Source organism: Equus caballus, chromosome 3, assembly GCF_041296265.1.
Source record: "Equus caballus isolate H_3958 breed thoroughbred chromosome 3, TB-T2T, whole genome shotgun sequence".
NCBI lineage: Eukaryota > Metazoa > Chordata > Mammalia > Perissodactyla > Equidae > Equus > Equus caballus.
In genome coordinates, this window is record NC_091686.1 from 55,344,117 (window position 1) to 55,358,957 (window position 14,841).

Sequence of the window (14,841 nt, forward strand, 5' to 3'; positions counted from 1 at the left end):
AACCTGCTAAACTCCTACTTCCCCAGGGCACCTCGTTTTGAATATTTAAGTAGAGCTGACCATCCACTGCCCCAGTAATGACTGAATCCATTCATCCAAAAATATCTATTTTACACCCACTATGTTCTAAGCCAGGTGTTAGGGAAGACAGCGGATGTAACAGTGGTCCAAACTCTTCCCTTCACAGATGCAGAAATGGCCTTCTATTTTTGGTGCTCTTTCCACTGAGTGCTGCAGAGCACTGATAAAGGTGCATAATTGGAATCTATTTTACCTCAGACCTCTAATTGGGCTGTGGTTCTGGCCAAAGTTAACAGAATTGAACCTTCCATCTTCTCTTGAGAGAACGTAGTGTGTGAGAGAGAACTTGCAGCTAAGTATAAAGAATAGTGATTATGGCAGACAGAGGAGCAGAGCACGCGAGGGAGCTCAGAGGAGGGACAGAGAGAGACGAGAACAAGATTGAAAGGGAAAGAGAATGAGAGATAGAGGAACAGAGGGAAAGATCAAATGATAAGAGAGGGAAAGAGGCGAGAGAAAGAGAGAGGAGGAGAGGAGAGGGGAGGGGCAGGCAAAGAGAAGAAAAGTGAAGGAGAAAGAAAAAGGAACCAGAGTGAGACCCAGAAAGAAACAGACTGAGAGAAGAACGTAGAAAGAACCACCCCTGGATCAACCAGTACAACAGAACAGGGAAATAAATTAAAAAAGGCTGCAACAAGAAAAACTAAATAAAGGAAGCTTGTTTGGAGCATCTGTAAGTGGGAAACCTACAGATAGTAATAATAGTGTTGAAACAAAGAAGCAACAATCCCCCCAAAACAAGAACATTCTAGAACCTAGAGAAGAGAAAGTGTAATGAAACAGAGAGCAAGAATCCAGGCAGTCCTTGGTGAGAGGGATGTTATAGGAGAAAAAGTGCTCTCATTTCCATACTTATGTTTAAAATAATTGCAAATAAAATGTTGTTCTTATTCTACTGTATCAATTTCAACAAATCCGTTTGTCATCTCCCTAAAGCCCTGAGTCGAAAATCTTCCCTCTAGGAGAGTGTGCACGTGTGTGTGTGTGTGTGTACAGATGAACCATTTAAACTATCTGTGACATATACAACTACTATGCCACCATTTTGCTCTATGCTGGCAAACTCTTGCAAGCTATCTGAGTTTGACTTCATCTAGATATGCTACAGGGTCTCAAAGAATCTCTCAAAACAAATGCTTCTCCTGAAATTTTGAGTTCTTAGAAAAAATGTTTCAGTGTATTTTCTTTTTCCAAATAACAATCTAAAGAATACCACCATGTTGGTAATCCAGTCCTTTTGGGTTAACTCCTTAAAGGTGTCTCTTGCTTTATTTATGTTCAAATGAACAGACATCGTTTCTGCAGTTATTCTGTGGAAGCAAGATAAAAAAAAAATAGATGGATAAGTAATGGAATAAGGACATTTCAAAATTAAATATTTTATTAGATTATCTATCCAGATGAAAAGTTGCTTCTAGAGCTTGCTTTATTTCAATAAAATTATCTTTTTTCCTCAACTTTATAATAACCACAATAATTTGGCTAAATATTAAGACAATTGAAAAAGTAGTTGACAACATATGACTATTTCTAAAATGCCAAAGATTATCAAGGCTGCATTAACAATATATACACTATGAGACTTTAACTCAGATATTGTCTTATCTTAAATGAGTAATCAATAAATATTTATTTTCCAGCAAAAATAATAGCTACAGTGGCTGGCCCTGTGGCCGAGTGGTTAAGTTCACACGCTCTGCTTTGGTGGCCTGGGGTTCGTTCGCCAGTTCAGAGCCTGGGTGCAGATCTATGCACTACTCATCAAGCCATGCTGTGGTGGCCTCCCACATAGAAGAGCTAGAGTGATTTACAACTAGGATGTACAACTATATATTGATGCTTTGGGAGGAAAAAAGAGGAAGATTGGCAACAGATATTAGCTCAGGGCCAATCTTCCTCACCAAAAAAATAAATAAATAAATAAAAAGGCAAGTTCTTTAAAAAATAAAAATAAATTTAAAAAATAGCTACAGAAAAAGGTAAAGGTTTTCCTGTTCCTGAAAAAAATGACCATTTCTCCCAGTTACATGAACTGAAAGTGGAGACCAAAAAAGGGGGCTTCAGAGCAGTAAATTTTTAGTATTCCAATAGATAATTACTAATGAAATGTGTAAGTATCTTAACCCATGATTTATGTTTATACTGAACTGAAAATATTATCTAAAAATAGACACATTCTATATGCCAACCAACTGGACAATCTAAAAGAAATGGACAAATTCTTAGACTCTTACAACCTCCCAAGACGGAATCAAGAAGAAATAGAGACTCTGAACAGACCAATCACAAGCAAAGAGATTGAAATAATTATCAAAAACCTCCCCCAAAATAAAAGTCCAGGACCAGATGGCTTCTCAGGAGAATTCTACCAAACATTCAAAGAAGACTTATTACCCATTCTTCTCAAACTATTCCAAAAAACTGAGGAAGATGGCAATGTTCCTAACACATTCTACAAGGCCAACATTACCCTGATACCAAAGCCAGATAAAGACAACACAAAGAAAGAAAATTACAGGCCAATATAGCTGATGAACATATATGCAAAAATCCTCAACAAAATATTGGCAAACTGAATACAACAATACATTAAAAAGATCATACACCATGATCAAGTGGGATTCATACCAGGAACACAAGGATGGTTCAACATCTGCAAATCCATCAATGTGATTCACCACATTAACAAAATGAGGAACAAAAACCACATGATAATCTCCATAGGTGCAGAAAAAGCATTTGACAATATCTAATATCCATTCATGATAAAAACTCTCAACAAAATGGGTATAGAAGGAAAGTACCTCAAGATGATAAAGTCCATATATGACAAACCCACTGCCAACATCATATTCAATGGGGAAAAACTGAAAGCCATCCCTCTGAGGACAGGAACAAGACAAGGGTGTCCACTCTCACCACTCTTATTCAACACAGTACTAGAGGTTTTGGCCAAAGCAATTAGGTAAGAAAAAGAAAGAAAAGGAATCCAAATAGGCACCGAAGAAGTGAAACTCTTGCTGTTTGCAGATGGCATGATTTTATATATAGAAAATCCTAAAGAATCCATTGGAAAACTATTAGAAATAATCAACAACTACAGCAAAGTTTCAGGGTGCAAAGTCAACTTACAAAAATCAGTAGCATTTCTATACTTAAATAATGAACTAACAGAACAAGAACTCATGAACACAATCCATTCACAATTGCAACAAAAAGAATAAAATATCTAGGAATAAATTTAACCAAGGAGGTGAAAGACCTATACAAAGAAAACTATAAGACATTACTGAAAGAAATTGATAATGACATAAAGAAATGGAAAGATATTCCATGGACATAGATTGGAAGAATAAACATGGTTAAAATGTCCATACTACCTAAAGCAATCTACAGATTCAATGCAATCCCAATCAGAATCCCAATGACATTCTTCACACAAACAGAACAAAGAATCTTAAAATTCATATGGGGCAACAAAAGACCCTGAACAGCCAAAGCGAGACTGAAAAACAAAAACAAAGCTGGTGGCATTGCAATCCCTGACTTCAAAATATATTACAAAGCTATAGTAATCTAAACTGCTTGGTACTGGTACAAGAACAGACACACAGATCAATGCAACAGAACTGAAAGCCCAGCAATACCACCACACATATATGGACAGCTAATCTTCGACAAACGAGCCAAGAACATACACTGGAGTAAGGAAAGCCTCTTCAATAAATGGTGCTGGGAAAACTGGACAGCCACATGCAAAAGAATACAAGTAGACCATTATCTTTCCCCATGCACAAAAATAGACTCAAAATGGGCCAAAGACTTGATGGTAAGACCTGAAACCATAAAACTTCTGGAAGAGAATATGGGTAGTACACGCTTTGACATCAGACTTAAAAGGATCTTTTTGAATACCATGTCTACTCAGACAAGGGAAACAAAAGAAAATATAAACAAGTGGGACTTCATCAGACTAAAGAGCTTCAGGAAGGCAAAGGAAACCAAGATCAAAATGAAAAAATAACCCACCAACTGGGAGAAAATATTTGCGAATCATATATCCGATAAAGGGTTAATCTCCATAAAAATAAAGAACTCACACAAATGAACTACAAAAAAACAAACAACTCAATCAAAAAGTGGGCAAAAGATACGAACAGACATTTTTCCAAAGAAGATATACAGAGGGCCAATAGGCACATGAAAAGATGCTCAACATCACTAATCATCAGGGAAATGCAAATCAAAACCACACTTAGATACCATCTTACACCCATTAGAATGGCTATAATCACCAAGACAAAAAACAACAACTGTTGGAGAAGTTCTGGAGAAAAGGGAACCCTCATCCACTGCTGGTGGGAATGCAAACTGGTGCAGCCACTGTGGAAAACAGTATGGAGATTTCTCAAAAAATTAAAAATAGAAATACCATATGACCCAGCTATCTCACTATTGGATATTTACCCAAAGAACTGGAAATGAATAATTCAAAGATACTTATGCAGCCCTATGTTCATTGCAGCATTATTCACAATAGTAAAGATGTGGAAGCAACCCAAGTGCCCATCAACAGATGATTGGATAAAGAAGTTGTGGTGTGCAGATATATATAACGGAATACTATTCAGCCATAAAAAAGACAAAATCGTCCCATTCGCAACCACATGGATGAACCTTGAGGGTATCATGTTAAGCGAAATAAGCCAGACAGAGAAAGACAAACACCATATGATTTCACTCATATGTGGAATATAAACAAACTTACAGACAAAGAGAATAAATTAGTGGTTACTGGGAGAAGGGGGTGGAGGGTGGGCACAAGGGGTGAAGGGGCATACTTATGTGGTGTATGACAAACAATAATCCACAACTGAAATCTCACTATGTTATAAGCTATTATGACCACAACAAAAAATTAAAAAATAAAATAAATAAAAGCATTTACGAAGAGGAAAATAAAAAAAATAGACACATTCTTTGTAAAATAATACATACTTTATGTATTAAAGTGTCTATTGTTTGAAAATAGCAAAAATTCTTTTAAATAAATAAATATTATACAAATATTTAGGAAAAGAAATGCAAACTTGTTCTTTCATAATATTTAAAAATCCAAAGAAACTTTACTATCTTACAAGAAGGAAATGATTAAATAAATTAAGGTAGGTCCTTCCCATGGAATTCCACGCAGCCATTAAAATGACGTTATAGAAAAATACTGAGGAAAATGGAAAACGGACAAATATATTAAGTGTAAAGCAATGTGTAAAACAACGTAATCCGACTTTTTGAAAAAGAATACTTTTACCTAGAAAAAAGATTTATACATAAATGCTAGATTACTCTTAAGTGGTGGATTATGGGTGATTTTCATTTTCTTTCTGTTGCATGTCTGTATTTTTGACATTTTCTACAGCGAGCACATACTTGCTTTTGTAAAAAAAGTAATTTTTGAAAAGAGATAAGGATATAGCTAATTATTTTACCCTCAAATCATTTTCTTCACAATCTTTCACAGTATTTTTTTATTGAGATAAACTGACATACAACATTATATCAGTCTCAGGAGTACAACATCATAAATCAATATTTGCATATACTGCAAAGTGATCACCAGAGTAAGTCTAGTTAACAGCCACACTACACATAATTACAAATTTTTTTCTTGTGATGAGAACTTTTAAGATCTACTCTCTTAGCAAGTTTCAAATATACAATACAGTATTATTATCTATAGTCACCATGCTGTTAATAGTTATTTAACTGTTATTTAAGAGTTAATAGAATTTTAAATTTATTATATATCTTATAAATATTACCTTTCTCTTAAAAAACTTCCAGTCAGACAAGCGGGAGATGAAAATATCTCTTTGATTTCCCTACATGAGGAATAAGATGGTGGTTAAAACAAATCACAGAGCGTGCCTCCACATAGCGTGAGACACGATAAAGAAAACGTCTTAGAATTGTCCTGCAGACTTCTCCCTCTGTCTCCGATTTGTTTGCTTACTGCCTTGGGCATCTAAAGATTTATTCCATTTGCTAAATCTCAAAATCTGAGTGGCAAATACAGGAAACAAAAAGATGTACTCCGAGAAGCCACAGGGAAAGAGGAAAAGGCTTGACCTCGGCTCAATATTTTCTTGGACAAATAAAACACTCTCAACCCACCCAGCTTTCCAAACCCTATTTATTTCAGTGTCATTGAAGTGGAAACAAAAAAATTACCAGAAATTAAATGGTGGGAATGGGAAGGAAGGTATGCTCAGTTCCATCTTAGAAGTAATCGCACAAGCAGCTCTTGATCGTTTATGCTCTGCAAATTATGATGCAACTATTTTGTACAATTACTTTCGAGAATTAGAAAGCCATATCTAAAAATATCTCTATGAGGAGATGTCTGTAAAAATGAGCATACTCTTTACAGATGGTAGGAGTTCTATTGTTTAGATCAAGGTTGCCCAGGCTGTTCAGCTGTGAATAGCAGGTCCACAAACAAGCGGTTCAAAGGTCAAAGGGGGTTAGGAAACTGAAGATTATCTTTCCTGCTCAGAGAGTCACAAACACATTAAAGGCCCAGAGAAGTCCTGCAGTAAAGAAAGCTGCCCGCATGGAGTTTATATGCTAGTCGTGATGGTTAATTTTATGTGTTAACTTGGCTAGGCCACAGTACCCAAATATATGGGCAAACACCAATCCAGATGTTGCTGTGAAGGTATTTTTTTAGATGAGGTGAATATTTAAGTCAGTAGATTTTGAGTAAAGCAGATTACCTTCCATAACGTGGGTGGGCTCAAACAATCAGTTGAAAGCCTTAAGAGAAAAACGCTAACATTCCCTGAGGAAGAGAGAATTCTCCCTCCAGACTGCCTTGGAACTCAAGCTGCATTATCAGCTCTCCCCTGGGTCTCCAGCCTGTTGGCCTGCCTTACAGATTTTGTGCTTGCCAGCCAATTCCTTAAAAACATGGGCCAATTCCTTAAAATAACCCTCTCTCTCTCTCTACACACACACACACAGACACAGACACACACAGACACAGACACAGACCCTATCAGTTCTGTTTCTCTAGAGTTCTCTGATGGACCAGTAATGGACCACAAATGTTCTAATGGACCACTAGTGGGCCACAAAATCTTACACCTCTGTATTGTGCAGAACCAGTTGGGGAAACCTTACTTTTGAGAGCTATATAAGCAGACAGTCAGACATGTGGGATGTACCTTTTTGTATTTTGCCACTTTTTAGTACCCACATCAGCAATCCATCTCTTTACAGTCCCTTCATTCAGTGTAGGAATTTTCCTCCTCAGATTAACATAAGGATTCTGTAAGCAAACAAAAAAGTAAAACACAGTAATTTAAACACAACAGAAATAGGTGTCCAACTTTTAGGAACATTCTATGGACAGAGGGTAATATTGATTTTGAAATATGGCCAATATAGCTCTGGGAAATCATAAGGTGAGATTCTACCAAGGAGTAATCAATCATTTGCCTGGTGGCCAATTTCTTGTCCACAGGGGCTTGGATCCAAAGCAAATTTCTCTGAGTGCCCAACACTTCACACAGGCATGACTGGATTCCACTGAACGCCAGACGGTCTTGTGCACTGGGTGTGGAAGTGGGAGGAACTTGGTTTGTCTTGGTGAAGTAGCGTGAGGAGGTTATGGCCTGATTACCTATGAGCCTACGAACCTCAGGTCTTTTCAGCACTGGCTGGCAGACTCATTTTAGAACGTCAACCTGTTGGCTCGCTGGGACAGTGACCAAATGCCACTGGCAGGAGGCCTCCCAAAAGCTAAGCAGAGTCTAAGGACATCATGCTGATCAACATTCGCCAGGGACAAATCTGCTGATTTTTGTGGGTAAATATTTATGTAGTTTAGACAATAAAGAATCAATAATGTCTAGCTATTTCCCAAAAGTCAGCCTAGTAACCTGATGATTTTGGAATTCACTAAACCTGGATTCTGGAACTCTTTGTTTTGCTTAAAATACCAACTTACAGAACCTCTAGAGATCTATTTTTACCTCTTTCTCCATCCAAAGCAAAATGCTTTGATTCCCTCCGGCAATCATTATTAACTCCTTTTCTGAGGTGTGGCTTTCTGGAAGGGATACACAAAAAGCAACAGTTTAGAAAGTCATTTGGTGCAAACATACACACTGGATTTAAATAATTTCAGATTTTTCTTAAACTTAGTCCTTTTATCTTTCTGATACACAAAGGCTCAGCACATCTCCTACCCATAAAGCAGAGAGATGTATCTACTTCAAGGTAAAGTCTAGTTGGCAAACACAGGTGATCTGCAAAGCTGACATGTGGCATCAGTTTAACAGACATAATTAATATAAATGCTTATAGTCATGTGCCGCATAATGACGTTTCAGTCAATGACAGACCACATATACAACAGTGGTCCCAGAAGATTAGTACCATATAGCCTAGGTGTGTAGCAGGCTGTACCATGTAGGTTTGTGTGAGTACATTCTATGATGTGCACACAATGAAACTGCCCAATGATGCATTTCTCAGAACGTATCCGTGTCGTTAAGTGATGCACGACTATATATAAAACAGTCAAACAAATATTTCATTAGTCAACTGTTCCCTGATTTAATTTGGCTTCTATTAGTAAAAACCATGTTCTACAACTGAAGATTTAACCAATGACTGTTGGCTGTGAACAATGTAAATAAGTACTTCAAGTCCATGTAAGTGGCTACAAGAAGTCAAATATAATACATGAAACTGCTTAAGGAAATAACTCTGTTGTTCATTTCCCTGAAAAACTGAGAGAATTTTGGTGATTTAGGTCACCACTAAGCTTTCAAAAGCGAGTAACCAAAGTGCCCCGAGGCCCTTCCATAGTAGGAGCTCTGAGGTCACGCAGGGCACAGTTCAAATCTAGCCAAACCACTCAGAAACGGCTAACCCGTCGCTCCCCAGGCTCTGTACCCTCCAGTAAAATGGGCCTGGGAGTACATATCTCTCAGAACTGTTTAAGGATTGGTGAGATAAACACCTAAGTGTCAAGCGCAGTTACAGCGCCCAGCATGTCAGCTGCTCATCATTCTGAGGGTTTTACATGGTTGAGTCAATTTAACCAGGCAGGAAAACCCTTCACTGTGGAATGAACGAACCTCCTGCAAACTGGAATCAGAGCTGCACATGCCTCTGAATCCACAGTCTATTTTATGTTGTGTCACTTTAAGTCCACATTAATCTTAATCTGATGGGGCAAGAGAAAACTAATGGCTATTCTGACTTGATAAAGTTAGATTGGATATTTTAAACTGTTTACAAGTGAAAAAATGAAACCCATGTTTAAAGAAACTCCCTTCATAGTCATACATTTCTTTTCTTGCCACCTTACACACAGAAAAATCAGTTTCTTGACAAAGGTGTTTATCCCAAATCCTGTGCTCCTACAGAATTTACCAAATTTGAGTTCTTCATTTGATGGCAATTTCATGGGAAGTGGTATCAGCTGATGATGTGTTGCACCATTCCCCAGTTGTCCTCCTTCTCCAGAACCAAAAGAAAAGACCTTCCCCAAATCAGAAACATAGGCAAGTGTGTGCCGCCTATGAAATAAAAGCACAGAGTCAATTCTCAATTATCCGCAATGATGAGCACATGCACCAACAGGGTAAACTGCTGAACTTACGTTACCCAGTGAGTGAAACTAGTTAACCAACTCCCAGTGGATGAAATTAGCCATCTGGAAACTAAACAATTATTAATATGTGGCTGAGAAGATTCTGCAAGCCCTAAGTCTGCCCAAGGCCATGAGGAACCCCCTGGCAAATGGAGGTCCCTTTGGCAGCAACGAGCATCTCCCCTTGTCTTCTACCTTTTCAAGCCTTGGCTTGAGAGCCACCACCTCTTGGAAACCATCTCTTAGTCCTTTCTCTCCCCATCCTGGAGGACAGAATTAGGTGATCCTCTCTGAGCTCCCACTTTATGTCCCAAAGACCTCTGTCACACTGATTTTCTGACCCACTTGCTGGATGGTCTCTCCCACTACACAGAGGTGTAAGTAAAGAACCTGGCCTTGCTCAAACAGAGGTCCAGACTTTGTCCTCAGGTCCTGGGAGGTAACCTCTTAACTCTTAGAATCTCCCAAGTGATAGCAGTGCTGTGTTATTCATGGTGGGCCCGAGACCACACCTAATAGCATACCCAGGTGGCTCACAGAGAGCCCCTCTGGCTGTGAGTAAGCCCAACGTACAGGGAGGAAGAGGCTGGAGGCTGAGTTCAACCGTGTGGGCCATGATTCACGTAGGCCATGCCTAACTGTGAAACCCCTTTGGACTGAGGTGAGCTTCCCTGGTTGGCAATACTCTAGGCATTGTCATGTTTTGGGCCAGGAGGAGGTAACACCTTCCACGGTTCCAAGGGGAGTGGACACCAGAAGCTCCTTGTAGGGACCCCTCCCAGACTCTGGCCTATGTGTCTCTTTCTTTAACAGTTCTAATTTGTATCCTCTTCTTGTAATAAACGTGACCGCAAGTATGACAGCTTTTAGTGAGTTCTGTGGGCCTTTCCAGGGAATTCTCCTGTGTTATTAGGGGTACTGTCCTGGTTTGCATTAAGACCTATCTAACTAATGTGACAACTCCTCTTGTAACGCATGCCGCTCAGAGGAATGTGTGCTATGAAAAATCCACAGCAGCGATGTTTCTTCAGTTAACAGAGAGACATGGAACGCAGAGAATCATACCATCCTAATAATCTGGTCTACCCAATAATATCCATTTATGTAATTTTACTCCAAGATCATAAGAGAACATATCTACAGACTGAAAGCACATAACCAGTTTTTTATAGTAAAGGTTTTAGTAAACAAACAAATGAGCCAAATATTCAGATAGGGTCTGAATTTGCTTATTTTTAGTGAGGAAACAATTACCCAAAAGAATAAGTGTCCCTGGCTGAAAATATTCCTTAACCCCACCAAGACAGAGAAACGTACTGATGAATCTGATGTTCAACGAAGAAAATAATTAAGCAAACCAAGGAGTTTGAGCAAGTTTTTCTGCTTTAGTTTAAAAAAAAAAAAAGAGCTTTGAAAATCAAACTTCTCTGAATATTCCACTCAAACTACCACTGACTTTGTCTTATACCTTACTGTGGTCACTCTCAGAGAACTATGGTAACAAGGTATGCTGACCCCCTGAGGGGTTATGAGAAAGAGTGATTACATCAATGAATCCTTTGTGATTTGTGTTTATTTTTTCCCAAATAAATGTTGACTTATTTTTCTTAAAGATAAAAGTGCCTTTGAACAGTTACAAAGGTATTTCAATAAAGGGGCACCAGAAAATGAATTATATTTGTTCATTTAAAAAAAGTCAAGGACAACAAATATCTATACTAAAATAAAGATTTATTATGATTATCTAATAACGTAAATTAAGCATTTTCATCTATTTGAAAATGTTTGATACTTTCATCCCAATCAAAAACTGATGGCAATTTTATTAAACTACCTATGTAGATATATTGTACTGATTTTATCAATTTTCATCGACACTTACCTTCCACATGCTATCTGGGTCACTCTCTTTCCAACAAGCTCAGTCACCAAACAGGGTGTTAACTCATTCTGTGTTGAATTGTGACCGAGTTGCCCACATTTTCCAGCACCAAAAGTAAACACCAGCCCATCCTAAGGAAAGGGAACTTCATGTCAGATTCTAAAGAAACACGATACAGAAGTAACATTCACCGAGGCAAAGGCATCAGTGAATAATTAATAAAAACCCCATCAAAGCAAAGCCCCCAGATTCTCAGGAGGACAGTCCTGCATGCGGGAAGTGACGACTTTTCTTCTCTCAGAAACAATGACTGCCCACACCATGTTCTAGCGCTTTCCCCGCTGCAAAGAGTTCTTCCAGAATTACAGTCAAGAAGAGACAAGGTACACCCACCTTTGTGAGCAGTGCAGTGTGAGAGCCACCACAAGCGAGAAATTCAACTTCCTGATTGTCCAGTGCTTCAATAAGGGAAGGAGAATCTTTATCTGTGCAAGGGAAAGAGCAGCTGAAGCGACCAAAAGGAGCCGCTGGGCTTTACACCGAAGTCCGTGCCGCTGGTCAAAACCTGGACTCCTTCTCTCAGCCCAGCAATAACAGTCCCAACTCGTGCTGACAAGAAAGGCTGGACATTTTCTATGTAGGCCTAAAAGGGGCGGTGAGGCAGGGGTCAAAGGGCCACACTTGGGGGCACCCTCCTGAGAGAGCGTCAGGCCGCTTCCCAGAGCCCGTTCTCTTTTTAACCTGACTTATCTGATATTTCCAACTCCCATCTAGAATTATCCTTTTAATGAACATAAAGATTGTTTGTTTTAAATTCTCTACTACAGTATCCCTGCCTCACTCCTTCTCCTACCTCCTTCCTCCTTCACGATTATTTTCTTGTCAAAGCACTTGGAGATTCAGCAAAAATAGGTTAAGTGTCCTTTACTCCTTTCCTGCCTTTAAATATTTTTCTAACACTGACTTATGGGTCCTCCTGAGTAGTCAGCACTGGACCATGTTGGGGAGAAACGCAGCGTTTGACCAGGAGTCCAGGGGTAATGTGTGTATCACCACAGCAGGCAAAGCAGCGGAGTCTGCCACCCCTGAAGACTCTAATAAGGTGTCTGGGATCGTGAGAAATCTTGCCATCTGCTTTGTGGACGTAGCGCAATAATGGGAATTACATGTTTGTTCATGTGTGTGTATGTACAGATGTAATTAATACCTTATAGAGTAAGATTAGGATATGTGTGTTTTGAAACAGAATTTCAGTTTCCTTTCATCATAATATGTATAATTATATTAATAAACATTTAAGTGCACTGGCACCTTGGAGATCATTTCATCCAAATTCATCACTTCACAGAAAAAGAAAATAAAGCCTAGAGAAAAGTTAAGTGACTCAGTAAGGCCCTGCAGTTAGTTAACTCGAACAGCGGCAGTCTAACGCGGTTTTCCCTTTTCCCACTCAGCCCTGCCACGTGTCTCATTTACAGCACCCTCTTCCACACTCTGCACGTCTCTCATACTGATTCCGCCCTGAAGACAGACAGAACCAGGAAGAACAGTGCAAAGCAAAGCAAGGATCTGAACCTCTTTTCACAGGGAGGTCTGTGTTAAATTCACCTCATATCTAACAAATATATTTGTTGATAATATCAATTTGAAAATATGTTTCCATACTGTTGGTGTGGCCCAGGCCTAGCTGTCCGCAATCATTTCTTCCCCACGAGTAAACGTTTCTGGACATGGATAAGGCCATGCTGTGGGCTTCTCCGGCAGAAATCTGAACCAAGGGGACTCCTGAGAGGTGCTCCACAATCTGCGGGGTGGGGGTTGATGCAAATGTTCTTCCAACTCCGAGCTGGCCGTATGTGTTCTGTCCCCAGGCAAAAAGCTCACCACCTTGACATAACCAAAGAGAATGCTCTCTTATTAAGTTTAACAAGCAGCAGACATTACCCTAAGGGCATTGCATATGCTAGCCATAGTATAATATCACAATCTCTCCCATTCAAACTGACAGGACTCTATTCCATAGACCGAGTCAGAAAAACACAGAAGAATCTCTTTTATTATACTTCCTTATCTCCTACCTCAAAGGGTAATGTTATGGATTGAATGTTTGTGTCGCCCTACCCCCCCAGATTCATATGTTGAAATCCTAACCCTTAGTGTGATGCATTAGGAGGTGGGGCCTTTGGGAGGTGATTAGAATTAAGTAAGATCATGAGGGTGAAGCCCTCATGAATTCAACTAGCGCTCTTATAAGAGACCCCAGAGAGCTCTCTTGCCCTCTCCACCATGTAAGAGGACGGGCCCTCACCAGACACTAAATCTGCCAGCACCCTGAGCTGGACTTTCAGCCGGCAGAACTGTGTGAAAGAAATTTCTGCTGTTTAAGCCACCCAGTCTGTGGGTTTTTTTCCTAGCAGCCCAAACAAAGACAGGTAGAAAGAAGCTATTTGAACATATTATAATCAAATTCAACAAATTCTTATTTTTAAAAACCCACAGGAGGAGCCCATGAAAAACAGAAACATTCTACATCTAGGAAAATAAAAGCTAAAACTACTGCTGCCTCCTCCCACCCCCCACATGTGCCTGAAGATCCTAAATAAACAACTGAAAAGCACATTTGAAATTGCAGCACAGTATCTTGAAAGTCAGCATCTTCTTCCATTAATTGAATATATGGAGCAGAGTTTGCAAGAAAAGTTCTTAGATATTATCTAATGGAGTTGACAATATCTAATGGAGTCTGGAAAAATATATCAGAGAATTAACGCTTACCGAGCATCTCTTTGCAAGATACTGTGCAGGATCTGGTGGGAGGCAGAGCCTTTCCTTCAAACATAATTATCATGTGCCTACCAGCCACCAGGAATATAATGATGAGCATCATCAGTTCCTTTCTTGCTTCCCCAACTTTCATCCTTCCCAGATCATGATTTACCAGTAATAAACCCTGCCCATCCCCTTCTCCACATCACTAGACCCTAGGGCTTCATGAAGACACAGTGTGTCTGTTTCATCTTTATAACCTAAACATCGTAGATACTCAATAGGAAATATCTGTTCATGAATGGATGAAGTCAAATGACCAGGCCAATTTTTTTTCAATACTAGTTCATACTCTCAAACCTCAACAGAGCCTTCAGTACAGGTCAAAGAGTTGATTATTTATTTCCCCTGAATCCCAGTTTCCATTCAATTTATGTTTATGTCT

The 14,841-nt window shown here is 39.2% G+C and overlaps 1 protein-coding gene across 2 annotated transcripts in view; it reads right to left on the minus strand.

The window, feature by feature from the left end:
* The window catches only part of HERC5 (HECT and RLD domain containing E3 ubiquitin protein ligase 5), a 48,863-nt gene that overhangs the window by 29,110 nt on the left and 4,912 nt on the right, over positions 1-14,841 (minus strand). For both annotated transcript variants that reach the window (XM_070263424.1, XM_023637736.2), the window contains exons 4-11: positions 13,296-13,517; positions 12,024-12,115; positions 11,631-11,761; positions 9,529-9,674; positions 8,118-8,194; positions 7,308-7,411; positions 5,904-5,963; positions 1,298-1,391 (exon numbers count right to left, since the gene is read on the minus strand). In XM_070263424.1, the coding sequence (XP_070119525.1) occupies positions 1,298-1,391; positions 5,904-5,963; positions 7,308-7,411; positions 8,118-8,194; positions 9,529-9,674; positions 11,631-11,761; positions 12,024-12,115; positions 13,296-13,517 (926 nt within the window). The remainder of the gene's footprint in view (positions 1-1,297; positions 1,392-5,903; positions 5,964-7,307; positions 7,412-8,117; positions 8,195-9,528; positions 9,675-11,630; positions 11,762-12,023; positions 12,116-13,295; positions 13,518-14,841) is intronic.